The sequence below is a fragment of the Somniosus microcephalus genome, chromosome 12 (genome assembly GCF_052327205.1).
Source record: "Somniosus microcephalus isolate GS21.2 chromosome 12, FLI_Smic_1.0, whole genome shotgun sequence".
Taxonomy (NCBI): domain Eukaryota; kingdom Metazoa; phylum Chordata; class Chondrichthyes; order Squaliformes; family Somniosidae; genus Somniosus; species Somniosus microcephalus.
The window spans coordinates 212,962,255-212,977,784 of NC_140998.1; the positions used below are offsets into that span (position 1 = coordinate 212,962,255).

The following is a 15,530-nucleotide window of genomic DNA, read 5'->3' on the forward strand; positions in this document are numbered from 1 at the left end:
GCGGCACTCCGTCATTACTGCCCCTCCGACAGTGCGGCACTCCGTCATTACTGCCCCTCCGACAGTGCGGCGCTCCCTCAGTACTGCCCCTCTGACAGTGCGGCGCTCCCTCAGTACTGCCCCTCCGACAGTGCGGCGCTCCCTCAGTACTGCCACTCCGACAGTGCGGCGCTCCCTCAGTACTGCCCCTCCGACAGTGCGGCGCTCCCTCAGTACTGCCCCTCCGACAGTGCGGCGCTCCCTCAGTACTGCCCCTCCGACAGTGCGGCGCTCCCTCAGTACTGCCCCTCCGACAGTGCGGCGCTCCCTCAGTACTACCCCTCCGACAGTGCGGCGCTCCCTCAGTACTGCCCCTCCGACAGTGCGGCGCTCCCTCAGTACCGCCCCTCCAACAGTGCGGCGCACCCTCAGTACTGCCCCTCTGACAGTGCGGCGCGCCCTCACTACTGCCCCTCTGACAGTGCACCGCTCCCTCAGTACTGCCCCTCCGATAGTGCGGCGCTCCCTCAGCACTGCCCCTCCAACAGTGCAGCGCACCCTCAGTACCGATGCTCCGACAGTGCGGCGCTCCCTCAGTACTGCCCCTCCAACAGTGCGGCGCACCCTCAGTACTGCCCCTCCGACAGTGCGGCGCGCCCTCAATACTGCCCCTCTGACAGTGCGCCGCTCCCTCAGTACTGCCCCACCGACAGTGCGGCGCTCCCTCAGTACCGCCCCTCCAACAGTGCGGCGCTACCTCAGTACTGCCCCACCGACAGTGCGGCGCTCCCTCAGTGCTGCCACTCCGACAGTGCGGCACTCCCTCAGCACTGCCCCTCCGACAGTGCGGCGCTCCCTCAGTACTGCCCCTCCGACAGTGCGGCGCTCCCTCAGTACTGCCCCTCCGACAGTGCGGCGCTCCCTCAGTACTACCCCTCAGACAGTGCGGCGCTCCCTCAGTACTGCCCCTCCGACAGTGCGGCGCTCCCTCAGTACCGCCCCTCCAACAGTGCGGCGCACCCTCAGTACTGCCCCTCCGACAGTGCGGCTCACCCTCAATACTGCCCCTCTGACAGTGCACCGCTCCCTCAGTACTGCCCCTCCGACAGTGCGGCGCTCCCTCAGTACTGCCCCACCGACAGTGCAGCGCTCCATCAGTACCGATGCTCCGACAGTGCGGCGCTCCCTCAGTACTGCCCCACCGACAGTGCGGCGCTCCCTCAGTACCGCCCCTCCGACACTGCGGCGCTCCCTCAGTACTGCCCCTCAGACAGTGCGGCGCTCCCTCAGTACTGCCCCACCGACAGTGCGGCGCTACCTCAGTACTGCCCCTCCGACAGTGCGGCGCTACCTCAGTACTGACCCTCCGACAGTGCGGCGCTCCCTCAGTACTGCCCTTCAGACAGTGCGGCGCTCCCTCAGTACTGCCCCTCCGACAGTGCGGCGCTCCCTCAGTACTACCCCTCCGACAGTGCGGCGCTCCATCAGTACTGCCCCTCCGACAGTGCGGCGCTCCCTCAGTACCGCCCCTCCGACAGTGCGGCGCACCCTCAGTACTGCCCCTCCGACAGTGCGGCGCGCCCTCAATACTGCCCCTCTGACAGTGCACCGCTCCCTCAGTACTGCCCCTCCAACAGTGCGGCGCACCCTCAGTACCGATGCTCCGACAGTGCGGCGCTCCCTCAGTACTGCCCCACCGACAGTGCAGCGCTCCATCAGTACCGATGCTCCGACAGTGCGGCGCTCCCTCAGTACTGCCCCTCCGACAGTGCGGCGCTCCCTCAGTACCGCCCCTCCAACAGTGCGGCGCTACCTCAGTACTGCCCCACCGACAGTGCGGCGTTCCCTCAGTACTGCCCACCGACAGTGCGGCGCTCCATCATTACTGCCCCTCCGACAGTGCGGCGCTCCCTCAGTACTGCCCCACCGACAGTGCGGTGCTCCCTCAGTACTGCCCCTCCGACAGTGCGGCGCTCCATCAGTACTGCCCCTCCGACAGTGCGGCGCTCCCTCAGTACTGCCCCTCCGACAGTGCGGCGCTCTCTCAGTACTGCCCTTCAGACCGTGCGGCGCTCCCTCAGTACTGCCCTTCAGACAGTGCGGCGCTCCCTCAGTACTGCCCCTCCGACAGTGCGGCGCTACCTCAGTACCGCCCCTCCGACAGTGCGGTGCTCCCTCAGTACTGCCCCTCCGACAGTGCGGCGCTCCCTCAGTACTGCCCCTCCGACAGTGCGGTGCTCCCTCAGTACTGCCCCTCCGACAGTGCGGCCCTCCCTCAGTACTGCCCCTCCGACAGTGCGGCGCTCCCTCAGTACTGCCCCTCCGACAGTGCGGCGCTCCCTCAGTACTGCTGAAGGGACAGGGAGCTGGAGACCGGGCAGAGTGGGAGGGTCTCGGTGCATGTGCTGAGGGTTTATCATTGGGCAAGTCCTTAGCTGTATGCCAAACCCTAGCTGTGGAGGCCACCTTCAGTCTGAACACCCTTGTTCCCTCAGATGGTGATGGAGCTCGCCCTGCTCCAAGGGGAGCTGAAGGCTGAGCGAGACGAGCTGGAGAGGGAGCTTCGAACAGAGGGCGAGCTCCGAACCCGCATTGCTGGCCTGAGCCAGGCCATCAAGGCCGAGAAGGACAAGGTAGGAATGTTCTGGAGAAGAGGAGACCTTCTCTGTTGTCCTTGTCTTCCACTGTCCCTCTCTCTCTCTCTCTCTCTCTTGCGCTTGCTCGCTCTCTCTCTCTCTCTCTCCTTCCCATTCTCCAGCCCCACCATCAAAGATTTTGACTATTTCCTGGTGTTTCAAGACACTGTTACAGAGACATGGACCATGTACAGCAGGCACCTCACAGCACTGGAGAGGTACCACCAATGCTGCCTCCGTAAGATCCTGCAAATCCATTGGCAGGATAGGTGCACCAACGTCAGTGTTCTTGCTCAGGCCAACATCCCCAGCATCGAAGCTCTGACCACGCTCAATCAGCTCCGATGGGCGGGTCACATCGTCCGCATGCCCGATACGAGACTCCCAAAACAAGCGCTCTACTCGGAGCTCCGACACGGCAAGAGAGCCCCAGGTGGGCAGAGGAAACGCTTCAAGGACACCCTCAATGCCTCCTTGAAAAAAGTGTAACATCCCCACCGACACCTGGGAATCCCTGGCCCCAAGACCAGAGCACAAAGTGGAGGAGAAGCATCCGGGAAGGCGCCGAACACCTCGAGTCTCTTCGGCGGGAGCAAGCGGAAGCCAAGCGCAGGCAGCGGAAAGAGCGCACGTCAACCCAAGCACCCCACCCACCCGCCCCTTCAACCACTGTCTGCCCCACCTGTGACAGAGACTGCAGGTCCCGCATTGGACTCCTCAGTCACCTGAGAACTCATTTTTAATGTGGCAGCAAGTCATCCTCGGTTCCGAGGGGCTGCCTAAGAAGAAGGAAGGCATTGTTTCTAAACCGTGCTGTACCTGCCCTGGGAGTGTTTGATGGGACAGTGTAGAGGGAGCTTTACTCTGTATCTAACCCGTGCTGTACCTGCCCTGGGAGTGTTTGATGGGACAGTGTAGAGGGAGCTTTACTCTGTATCTAACCTGTGCTGTACCTGCCCTGGCAGTGTTTGATGGGACAGTGTAGAGGGAGCTTTACTCTGTATCTAACCCGTGCTGTACCTGCCCCGGCAGTATTTGATGGGACAGTGTAGAGGAAGCTTTACTCTGTATCTAACCCATGCTGTACCTGCCCTGGGAGTGTTTGATGGGTCAGTGTAGAGTGACCTTTACTCTGTATCTAACCCCTGCTGTACCTGCCCTGGGAGTGTTTGATGGGACAATGTAGAGTGAGCTTTACTCTGTTTCTAACCCGTACTGTATCTGCCCTGGGAGTGTTTGATGGGACAGTGTAGAGGGAGCTTTACTCTGTTTCTAACCCGTACTGTATCTGCCCTGGGAGTGTTTGATGGGATAGTGTAGAGGAAGCTTTACTCTGTATCTAACCCGTGCTGTACCTGCCCTGGGAGTGTTTGATGGGACAGTGTAGAGGGAGCATTACTCTGTATCTAACCCGTGCTGTACCTGCCCTGGGAGTGTTTGATGGGACAGTGTAGAGAGAGCTTTACACTGTATCTAACCCGGTGCTGTACCTGCCCTGGGCGTGTTTGATGGGACAGTGTAGAGGGAGCTTTACTCTGTATCTAACCCGTGCTGTACCTGCCCCGGCAGTGTTTGATGGGACAGTGTAGAGGGAGCTTTACTCTGTTTCTAACCCGTACTGTATCTGCCCTGGGAGTGTTTGATGGGATAGTGTAGAGGAACCTTTACTCTGTATTTAACCCGTGCTGTACCTGCCCTGGGAGTGTTTGATGGGACAGTGTAGAGGGAGCATTACTCTGTATCTAACCCGTGCTGTACCTGCCCTGGGAGTGTTTGATGGGACAGTGTAGAGAGAGCTTTACACTGTATCTAACCCGTGCTGTACCTGCCCTGGGAGTGTTTGATGGGACAGTGTAAAGGGAGCTTTACTCTGTATCTAACCCGTGCTGTACCTGCCCTGGGAGTGTTTGATGGGACAGTGTAGAGGGAGCTTTACTCTGTATCTAACCCGGACTGTGGCTGCCCTGGGAATGTTTGATGGGGACAGTGTAGAGGGAGCTTTACTCTGTATCTAACCCGTACTGTATCTGCCCTGGGAGTGTTTGATGGGACAGTGTAGAGGGAGCTTTACTCTGTATCTAACCCGTGCTGTACCTGCTCTGGCAGTATTTGATGGGACAGTGTAGAGGGAGCTTTACTCTGTATCTAACTGTGATGAAATATATTCCATTCACCACTGCCTGTTTTCTGTGTCTTGTAACTGCCTGCTTTCTGTGTCTTTTCCCTTCCCCCAGTCCTCATGTATTATGTATTGGAATGTGCTGGAATTGGTTGTGTGCAGGGCTCCGCCCATACCTGGCTCCTTTGTAATCTAAGTCAGTCGGGCATCAGCCTCCTGAAGGAAGACATCTCTCTAGTTTACGTGTTATGTTCTAAGTTAATAAAAGCCTTACTTTTGTTCTGCTAACTTCGAGTCTCGGAATAATTGAGGCACATCAGTAACACCGTGCTGTACTTGCCCTGGGAGTGTTTGATGGGACGGTGTAGAGGGACATTTACTCTGTATCTAACCCTGTGCTGTACCTGCCCTGGGAGTGTTTGATGGGACAGTGTAGAGGGAGCTTTACTCTGTATCTAACCCCATGCTGCACCCGCCCTGGGAGTGTTTGATGGGACAGTGTAGAGGGAGCTTTACTCTCTATCTAACCCATGCTGTTCCTGCCCTGGGAGTGTTTGATGGGACAGTGTAGAGGGAGCTTTACTCTGTATCTAACCCGTGCTGTACCTGCCCTGGGAGTGTTTGATGGGACAGTGTAGAGGCAGCTTTACTCTGTATCTAACACCGTGCTGTACTTGCCCTGGGAGTGTTTGATGGGACAGTGTAGAGGGACATTTACTCTGTATCTAACCCTGTGCTGTACCTGCCCTGGGAGTGTTTGATGGGACAGTGTAGAGGGAGCTTTACTCTGTATCTAACCCGTGCTGTACCTGCCCTGTGTGCAATGCATTCTCCCCCAGTGAGTGTTTGTAGACCGTCACTGTATCGCAATCTGTGTGTTTAAATCTAGCATGTGGGCTGTGCTGATGATCTGATGGTCATAAAGTGCCATCTGGTGGCAGCTGGATGTACTGTCGCACTGCCATCTGCTGGCTGGTCGAGGTTTTGCAATCCCAATGGGCACTGGGCAATGATCGTCAATGGTGGAATATTATTGGCTATTGCGGTATAAGTTGATCGTTAGTGTCTGTCGTTTTAAAATGGTTGCAACAAGAGTGGGACACTGGAATGCAGTCAAGGATAGAGATAGCCTGTTTCCTTACCGTCTCATTCTATCACCCGATCTGCTCGTGTTAAACAGGAGGAGGCCCATTCAGCCCCTCGAGCCTGTTACACAGGAACAGGAGGAGGCCCATTCAGCCCCTCGAGCCTGTTACCATAGGAACAGGAGGAGGCCCATTCAGCCCCTCGAGTCTGTTACACAGGAATAGGAGGAGGCCCATTCAGCCCCTCGAGCCTGTTACACAGGAACAGGAGGAGGCCCATTCAGCCCCTCGAGCCTGTTACACAGGAACAGGAGGAGGCCCATTCAGCCCCTCGAGCCTGTTACACAGGAATAGGAGGAGGCCCATTCAGCCCCTCGAGCCTGTTACCATAGGAACAGGAGGAGGCCGTTCAGCCCCTCGAGCCTGTTACACAGGAACAGGAGGAGGCCCATTCAGCCCCTCGAGCCTGTTACACAGGAACAGGAGGAGGCCCATTCAGCCCCTCGAGCCTGTTACACAGGAACAGGAGGAGGCCCAGTCAGCCCCTCGAGCCTGTTACACAGGAACAGGAGGAGGCCCATTCAGCCCCTCGAGCCTGTTACACAGGAACAGGAGGAGGCCCATTCAGCCCCTTGAGCCTGTTACACAGGAGCAGGAGGAGGCCCATTCAGCCCCTCGAGCCTGTTACACAGGAACAGGAGGAGGCCCATTCAGTCCCTCGAGCCTGTTACACAGGAACAGGAGGAGGCCCATTCAGCCCCTCGAGCCTGTTACACAGGAACAGGAGGAGGCTCATTCAGCCCCTCGAGCCTGATACACTGGAACAGGAGGAGGCCCATTCAGCCCCTCGAGCCTATTCCGCCATTCAGTGAGATCATGGCTGATCTGTATCTTAACTCCATCCACCCGCCTCGGTTCCGTAACTCTTAATATCTTTCCCCAACACAGTTTTGAAATTTCCTTTAATCATCTCAAACACCTCGATTAGATCGCCACTTAATCTACTAAACTCCAGGGAACACATGCCTAGTCTGTGCCAACAGGGCCTCGTGATTTAACCCTTTCAGCCCCCGGGGTATCATTCTGGTGAATCTGTGCTGTTCCCCCTCCGAGGCCGAGACACCCTTCCTGAGGTGCGGGGCCCAGGACTGAACACAGTCACTCCGGATGGGATCTGACCAGAGCTTTGGACAGCAGTCGCGCCACTTCCAGCTCTTTGCATTGAGATACAGGCCAACAAGGTTAGCCTTTGTGATTGCCTTTTGTAGCCCGCCTGCCAGCTTTTAGTGATTTGTGTAGCTGGACAGCCAAATCTCTCTCTGCTGCTCCACGGTTTGTGGTTTCTCACCATGAAGAAAATATTCAAATTTCTGTCTTTCTCTGATCCCCAGTAGGGTTATATCCCCCTTCACTCCCACCACCCCCTTCCCCCCGGTAAAACTGGTAGATGGCGCAGTCCGCTGCAGTCCGGCAAACCCTGGAATCTCCCATTGGGCAGCAGACGAAGGGGTTTGCGGCCTAGCGTCCAGTCGGTCCCCGTGCCCGCCTCTGGTTTCGGGTACGACTGGGCCGAACTTTCACCTTTGCCCCCTGGCCCAGGGTGGGGTGGTGTGGGGGTCGTGGGAGGGTCGGTTAAACGGGCTGCGCGGCAGCGAAGGTGAAAGTTCAACCCCGCTCAGGGCGGATTTATTTTTTCCCTCCTCCCCCACACACGCACCCCCAACCCCACGTTGCAGGAAAAGGCCAAGGTGGAAAGCGAGCGGCGGAAACTGGAGGAGGTCCGCGAGCGTCTCGCCGCGGCGGGGCGGAGGTTTGCTGATCTGCCGAAATCCGCGAAGGAGCAGTTGAGGCAGCGGCTCCAAGAGGTGAGAACGTTTTACTTTTTGTAAACTCTTCCCCAACCCATCCCAATAAATGACCGTTCTAAAGCTGGAGATCCTCGTCATGCAGTTGCATCGAATTTCCAGCGCAGAAAAACCAGCCTCCTCCCACCCCTCTTCATCTCACCCCATCAACACCAGCCTCCTCCCACCCCTCTTCATCTCACCCCATCAACATCAGCCTCCTCCCACCCCTCTTCATCTCACCCCATCCACACCAGCCTCCTCCCACCCCTCTTCATCTCACCCCATCAACACCAGCCTCCTCCCACCCCTCTTCATCTCACCCCATCAACACCAGACTCCTCCCACCCCTCTTCATCTCACCCCATCAACACCAGCCTCCTACCACCCCTCTTCATCTCACCCCATCAACACCAGCCTCCTACCACCCCTCTTCATCTCACCCCATCAACACCAGCCTCCTCCCACCCCTCTTCATCTCACCCCGTCAACACCAGCCTCCTCCCACACCTCTTCATCTCACCCCGTCAACACCAGCCTCCTCCCACACCTCTTCATCTCACCCCGACAACACCAGCCTCCTCCCACCCCTCTTCATCTCACCCCGTCAACACCAGCCTCCTCCCACCCCTCTTCATCTCACCCCATCAACACCAGCCTCCTCCCGCCCCTCTTCATCTCAACCCATCAACACCAGCCTCCTCCCACCCCTCTTCATCTCACCCCATCAACACCAGCCTCCTCCCACCCCTCTTCATCTCACCCCATCAACACCAGCCTCCTCCCACCCCTCTTCATCTCACCCCATCAACACCAGCCTCCTCCCACACCTCTTCATCTCACCCCATCAACACCAGCCTCCTCCCACACCTCTTCATCTCACCCCGTCAACACCAGCCTCCTCCCACCCCTCTTCATCTCACCCCGTCAACACCAGCCTCCTCCCGCCCCTCTTCATCTCACCCCGTCAACACCAGCCTCCTCCCGCCCCTCTTCATCTCAACCCGTCAACACCAGCCTCCTCCCACCCCTCTTCATCTCAACCCATCAACACCAGCCTCCTCCCACCCCTCTTCATCTCACCCCGTCGACACCAGCCTCCTCCCACCCCTCTTCATCTCACCCCATCGACACCAGCCTCCTCCCGCCCCTCTTCATTTCACCCCCTCAACACCAACCTCCTCCCACCCCTCTTCATCTCATCCTGTCAACACCAGCCTCCTCCCACTCCTCTTCATCTCACCCCATCAACACCAGCCTCCTCCCACACCTCTTCATCTCACCCCATCAACACCAGCCTCCTCCCACCCCTCTTCATCTCACTCCATCAACACCAGCCTCCTCCCACACCTCTTCATCTCACCCCATCACCATATCCTTCTATTCCTTTCTCCCTCATGTGTTTATCCAGCTTCCCCTTAAATGTATCTCTGCTCTTCCCCTCAACCACTCCCTGTGGTAGCGAGTTCCCCATTCTCACCACTCTTTGGGTAAAGAAGTTTCTCCTGAATTCCCTATTGGATTTATCAGTGACTATCTTATATTGATGGCCCCTAGTTCTGGTCTCACCCACAAGTGGAAACATCTTCTCTACGTTTACCCTATCGAACCACTTCATAATTTTAAAGACCTCCATCAGGTCACCCCTCAGCCTTCTCTTTTCTAGAGAAAAGAGCCCCCGCCTGTTCAATCTTTCTTGGCGGTTATAACCTCTCAGTTCTGGTACCATTCTAGTAAATCCTTTTTGCACCTGATCCAGTGCCTCGCTATCTCTTTTTTATAATACGGAGACCAGAACTGTGCACAGTGTTCCAAATGTGATCTAACCAAGGTATACGGAGACCAGAACTGTGCACAGTGCTCCAAGTGTGGTCTAACCAAGGTATACGGAGACCAGAACTGTGCACAGTGCTCCAAGTGTGGTCTAACCAAGGTATACGGAGACCAGAACTGTGCACAGTGCTCCAAGTGTGGTCTAACCAAGGTATATGGAGACCAGAACTGTGCATAGTGCTCCAAGTGTGGTCTAACCAAGGTATACGGAGACCAGAACTGTTCACAGTGCTCCAAGTGTGGTCTAACCAAGGTATATGGAGACCGGAACTGTGCACAGCGCTTGAAGTGTGGTCTAACCAAGGTATATGGAGACCAGAACTGTGCACAGCGCTCGAAGTGTGGTCTAACCAAGGGTCTAAACAGGTTAACATGACCTCAATGCTTTTGAAATGGATTCCTCGAGGGGTTAACCCTTCGCTGTATGGGCTCTTCCTCCGCAGGAGGCCGAGGCTCTGGAAGTGGCTGTGAAGGCCTTTGAGGACCTGGAGTTCCAGTCTCTGGAGAAGGAGAGCAGGCTGGAGGAGCAGAGGGAGACGCAAAGCTGGTTGCTCAGCCAGCAGGTGAACCAGTGCCAGCAGCGAGCGGCCGACAGGAAGGTATTTAACAAGGACGTGCGGCAGGACATTAACCGAAGGCTTATGGGATCCTTGGCTTTATTAATAAAAGTGCAAAAGCGAGGAAGTTATTGCTAAACCCTTTACAAAACACTGGCTGGGCCCCAGCTGGAGGATTGTGTCCAATTCCAGCCACCGCACACTTTAGGAAGGATGTCAAGGCCTTGGAGAGGGTGCAGAGGGGATTGACCAGAACGTTCCCAGGGATGAGGGACTTCAGTGATGTGGAGAGACTGGAGAAGCTGGGGTTGTTCTCCTTAGAGCAGAAAAGGTTAAGGGGAGATTGACCAGAACGTTCCCAGGGATGAGGGACTTCAGTGATGTGGAGAGACTGGAGAAGCTGGGTGTTACATCGTTATATTATTACATCGTTAAATGGAACTACTTGTTACATCGTTATATGGAACTACTTTGGTTAGTGTATTTATATTGTCATGTGGCACACTGAATGGGAGTGCGCAGTGCAAGGTCGGACATCTTGTATCACTCCGCACCATGCGGCAGCAACATCATAAAAGCAAGAATACAACAGAGTGAAAGTCGTAAACTAAATGAGTTAAAAGTGTCTATTATATAGTAATAAGAACACAAGGAGACACAACACTGGGGTTGTTCTCCTTAGAGCAGAGAAGGTTAAGGGGAGTGTAGTGTATGTACCCGTCTACCTTTAAGAGAACTATTGTATGTAACCGTTCACCTTTAAGAGAACTATTTTAGGTGTGGCACTACTTTGTTTGGCTTCTGTATACTGTAATACCGACGGTGACCACACCAGTATATAAGTGTTGTGTCAGGATTTATTGGGCAGATTCGCCCTGACCTTCGAATAGTAAAGTCCTGTTTTAAGTTACTCTGGTAGTCTGTGTATTAATTAACTAAACAACCCACAGACTTTACAGTGTCGACGAGTCCGATCGTACCCTGCGGCAACAATACTTCCGAAGCAGTTAACGAGCGTCGAGAAGAGGCAACCGCCCTCGTCGTTCTGCTGGGAGAAAACTCGAGGCTGCAGAACTAGAAAGGAGGAAGAATTTAGAGACAAAGACTTCCATCAGCAACAGGCACTGACTGTCCCTTCTGCCACGGTGAGGAGTGAGCCGATCAGCACGAGAAGCAAGGCGGCCACGGTGACTGTGAGTAAGGGAAAGTAAAAAGAATAACCGGAGGATAAGGGCGGTGCACTCGACCACGGTCGAGGGGGAAAGGAGCCGGACAGAAGTCGGGTCCAGAGGCGCTGAGACTGGGGCAGCGTGGAGCAAGGAAGCCGCGGTACAGACAGGCTGGGGGACGCAACGGCGTCGTGAGACAGCTAGACCACGACCGGTGAAAAAGGCCGGGCAGCGACCGAAGCCACGAAGCGCTGCAACCGGGAACGTAGGCGCGGGAAGAGATAAACTCAGCCGCAGCCGGGGAGGGAAGCACCGGACTGCGAGAGGGCTGGGAGGCGCGATTGGGAGCCGAGCGAGCGGGAGAGGCAGAGCCGACCAAGGGAGACTGAGCGAGAGCCAGTCCAGCGGCTGAAACTGTTCTCCGTCAACGGGGTGTACCCAGCGCCGGTAGAGCCGAGCGAGCGGGAGAGAGACAGAGCCCGAGCAAGGGAGACTGAGTGAGAGCCAGTCCAGCGGCTGAAACTGTTCTCCGTCAATGGTGGGGGTACCCAGCGCCGGTAGAGCCGAGCGAGCGGGAGAGAGACAGAGCCCGAGCAAGGGAGACTGAGCGAGAGCCAGCCCAGCGGCTGAAACTGTTCGCCGTCAACGGGGTGTACCCAGCGCCGGTTGCCCTGCCGAGAAAAGGGAAAGCACTGAAGCCGACGCGTAGGCTGTGAACCTGAAAGCCAGCGGCCGTCGCCCGTGGGGAAAGTGTACCCCTCCCGCTAGGGAAGAAACGCGGGAAGCCGCCATTAGGCGGAGAAGAAGACAGAAGCGGGGAACCGCCATTGAAGTGGGCGGGGAGAGAAGATAAGCGCGGGAAACCGCCATTTTCGCGGGAACCGCCATCTTGGAAAAAAAAAAGAAAATTTAAAGAAATAATCCGTGGTGTTATCAGGAAGAGAGGAAGATGCCTAAGCGTGGTAACATCAACGATTTTAATTCCGAGGTAGAAGACTGGGCCACGTATGTGGAACGCATTGAGATCTATTGTGAGGCCAATAAAATAGAAGAAGATGACAAAGCTATAACCTTGCTAAACTCGATGGGCGCGAAGACATACGGGCTCTTGAAGCATCTACTATCACCAGCTAAACCGGCGGATCAGACTTTCGATGATATTGTGGCTGTTCTGAAGGATCACTTGAACCCCACACCGTTGATGTTGGCGGAACGATTCAAATTCTATGCGAGAACGCAAAGGAAAGACGAAAGCAACGCAGAATACTTGGTCGAACTGCGTAGACTAGCGAAACACTGCCAGTTTGGAGGGAATCTGACAGAGGCATTGCGAGACAAGTTCGTGTGCGGTTTGGCAAAGGAAGGAACGCAAAAGCGACTACTCGAAGAGAACGACCTTACACTTGACAGGGCTGTCCTTATTGCAGCATCGCACGAAGCCGCAGCGAAGGGAACTGCGGAAATGCAGCTAAAGACAGCGGCACTCAGTGTGGATCAAATTACCTCGACAACAACAAAATGCTATCGTTGTGGGAAGACAACACACGACCAGAACCAATGCTGGTTTAAGAACCAGGAATGTAGGAAGTGTGGCAAACTGGGTCACATAGCTAAGGTATGCCGGTCAGGGAAGAAGACCAACAACCGAAGGACCAACAACCAAAGGAAGCCATCACAGGAAAAGTACAACAAGGTACACAAGGTGGCTGAGAAGAGTTCAGACGAACAGAATTCGGACTCAGACCCAAACGGCCAGGAGCTGGGTAGTCTGAGAATTCACAATGTGAGTAAGGAAGCTGACCTACAAACTATGTGGGTCATGCTAAAAATAGCTGGAGTCCAAGTGAAAATGGAGTTGGACACTGGATCAGCTCTATCAGTCATAAATCGAAGGGATTACCTCCAGCTATTCTCACATATACCCTTAAGGGATACCAAGTTCGTATTGCAGACATACACGGGGCATAAAGTATACCCCATGGGAAAGATAAGAGTCAAGGTGAGAGATAGGGGTAAAGAACACCCAAGAATGAACTTATACGTACTACCTGAGGGAGGACCACCACTTCTAGGACGGGAGTGGATCAAGAAAATAGACATGGAATGGCACTATCTAAAAGCCATAACGAGTGAGGACTCGGTGCAGACAATCAGCTCAGATTCTGAATCGGATGACGATAAGACCAACCGAAATGTGAAAGACAAGGCTAAAATGGACTTGCCGACTAAGGTTGGAAAAACGAAGGCATGCAGAAAGGCTTATGCTCCAGAGAAGAACAAAGTTTCAGAACAGATCTCCACCGAACAACGACAACATAGTTTGACAGAGAATTCTGAGTCTGTTCAGTTTAAGGACATATCCATGACGGAAGAACACCGAGCTCGGACTCAACTTTATTTCAAATCACGACAACAATTAGAACAATTGAGTTACCGTCTCGTACAAGAGATGAAAACAATGAAAAAGTTCTATGACACCAAATGGGAGAATCTGGAAAGACAACAGAAGCAGCTAGCTCAAGCAGAGAGCGACCATAGAGCCATCGTGACCAATCACCGATCACATCTCCCTTATGATGTTCAGGAGTTAGAATATTTGCAGAAAGAAGCAAATGAAGAGGAATCTTCAGGAAGCCAGGATTTTATTCCAGTTCTTCTCTACGACTCCTTACAAGCAGAGTTTGAGAAGTTGAAGGAACAGTATGAACAGGCCCAGGCTACAATTCTGGAGGGGGTTAACTCGGCAACCTCCGAAAAGCTAGTTTCAGTGGAAGCATATGAGCAACTAAAGGTTGAACATGAACAAGAAGTCCAAAGGCTGCAGGAAATTCTTGATGAGCTCAAGGCCAAGACAGACTCATCGGTAGAAGTTCCATCCATAGATGAGAAATTAGAGGTGAAAGACATGGCAGAACATGAAAGTCAAGATGTCCAAGAACTCATAAAAATATTGAAGGAAACCCAAGACAAATATGAGGCGGCAATGACCGAGGTTCAACAACTTGAAGAACAGATTCAACTGGGAATTCTTTCAGTGAAAGAAAAGGCAACTGTAAGAAACACAGAGACTGTAAGAATGGCCCCTGAACGTGAGCTAGAGAGCATCAAGGCGCAACTTCTCCGAGCGCTTAAAGCCAAAGTACAAGAGGAAAAAAAGGTGAAAGCATTGGAGGAAAAGGTGGATGAAATGGAGAAGACTCTGATCCACAGTGTTCCCGTGGAAGAGTTAACGGTCAGCCAACTCCTTCATATGCTGAGAGACAAGACTCTGCAATGGGAACCATTTGAACACGAGCTTCAATCTTCAAAGGGAAGGGGTTCGGAGCTCTCAAAAGTTTGGGGAATAGTTGAGGTTGCAACACAGATTTTACGGGGCTGCCGAAAGTACGCTGAATCACGTCAATGTGAACTACAGAATGTTGAAACAGCTGCTCCAGTAGAAGGATTGAATAGCCCGATCAATCAATCCCCGATGGAAGGGGAAGTATTGGAATCACAAATGAGGTCATTAGTGAAGGATTGGCAGGAAACCCAGGAAGAGCGGGATGAATATGAACGCATGAAGAAGTCTCTTCAGGAAAGATGTCTAGGGAGGGAACAACAGTCGGCTAACGTCCAGTTGGGTAAGGAAGAAGTAGCAGGCCCTCTCGCTAGACTAGCTCAGGACGACACCGAATATTACCATGACCTGTTGAGTGACACGGAATATTACGATGACTTGGTCTGCCCAGCTTGTGATGAAAACTCCCAAAGTGCAGAAATCAGGATGAAGCACTTAAAGTCTAAGGAACATAGGGAGATGGTGGCGCTACAGCTGGCAGCGGATAAGGGAGCCCCGAGAGTCTCCAAGAAGCAGAAAAGAAAAAGACGAAGCAGAAGACGATAACCATCTAAATCATTATCACTTCTATCAGATCATGCACGTGGGCCCTACGAAGGGGGCCAAATCAGTTGGAAAGTAGGAAAAATTACCAAGGCAGTCCAGCTGTTTGTAAAAGTCAGCACTGCTGGTTCAGCAGGATGGAAGTTCAAGCTGTTAAGCCAAGGGAAAGACTATTGGATGAGTCACGCTAGAAATGTGAACCGGCTACACCACAGAGATGTTGTTCGGACCGAGTCAAGACCAGAGACTGAATCTGTGAACTGTTCCCGCAGAGACTGAATCTGTGAACTGTTTCCCGCAGAGACTATATCTGTGAATTGTTTTACATGAAGTTGATTATATGTTACGTTTAATGGGGAATAAGTATGTTGTAAGCTAAAAAGGGAGGATTGTAGTGTATGTACCCGTCTACCTTTAAGAGACTA

The 15,530-nt window shown here is 54.0% G+C and overlaps 1 protein-coding gene across 1 annotated transcript in view; it reads left to right on the forward strand.

Annotated features, from left to right (window-relative positions):
• Window positions 1-15,530, forward strand: part of LOC147110023 (pleckstrin homology-like domain family B member 2) — a 101,955-nt gene that overhangs the window by 43,722 nt on the left and 42,703 nt on the right. Inside the window, exons 4-6 of the mRNA XM_086002456.1 lie at window positions 2,475-2,612; window positions 7,556-7,684; window positions 9,940-10,095. Coding sequence (XP_085858582.1) covers window positions 2,475-2,612; window positions 7,556-7,684; window positions 9,940-10,095 — 423 coding nt within the window. The remainder of the gene's footprint in view (window positions 1-2,474; window positions 2,613-7,555; window positions 7,685-9,939; window positions 10,096-15,530) is intronic.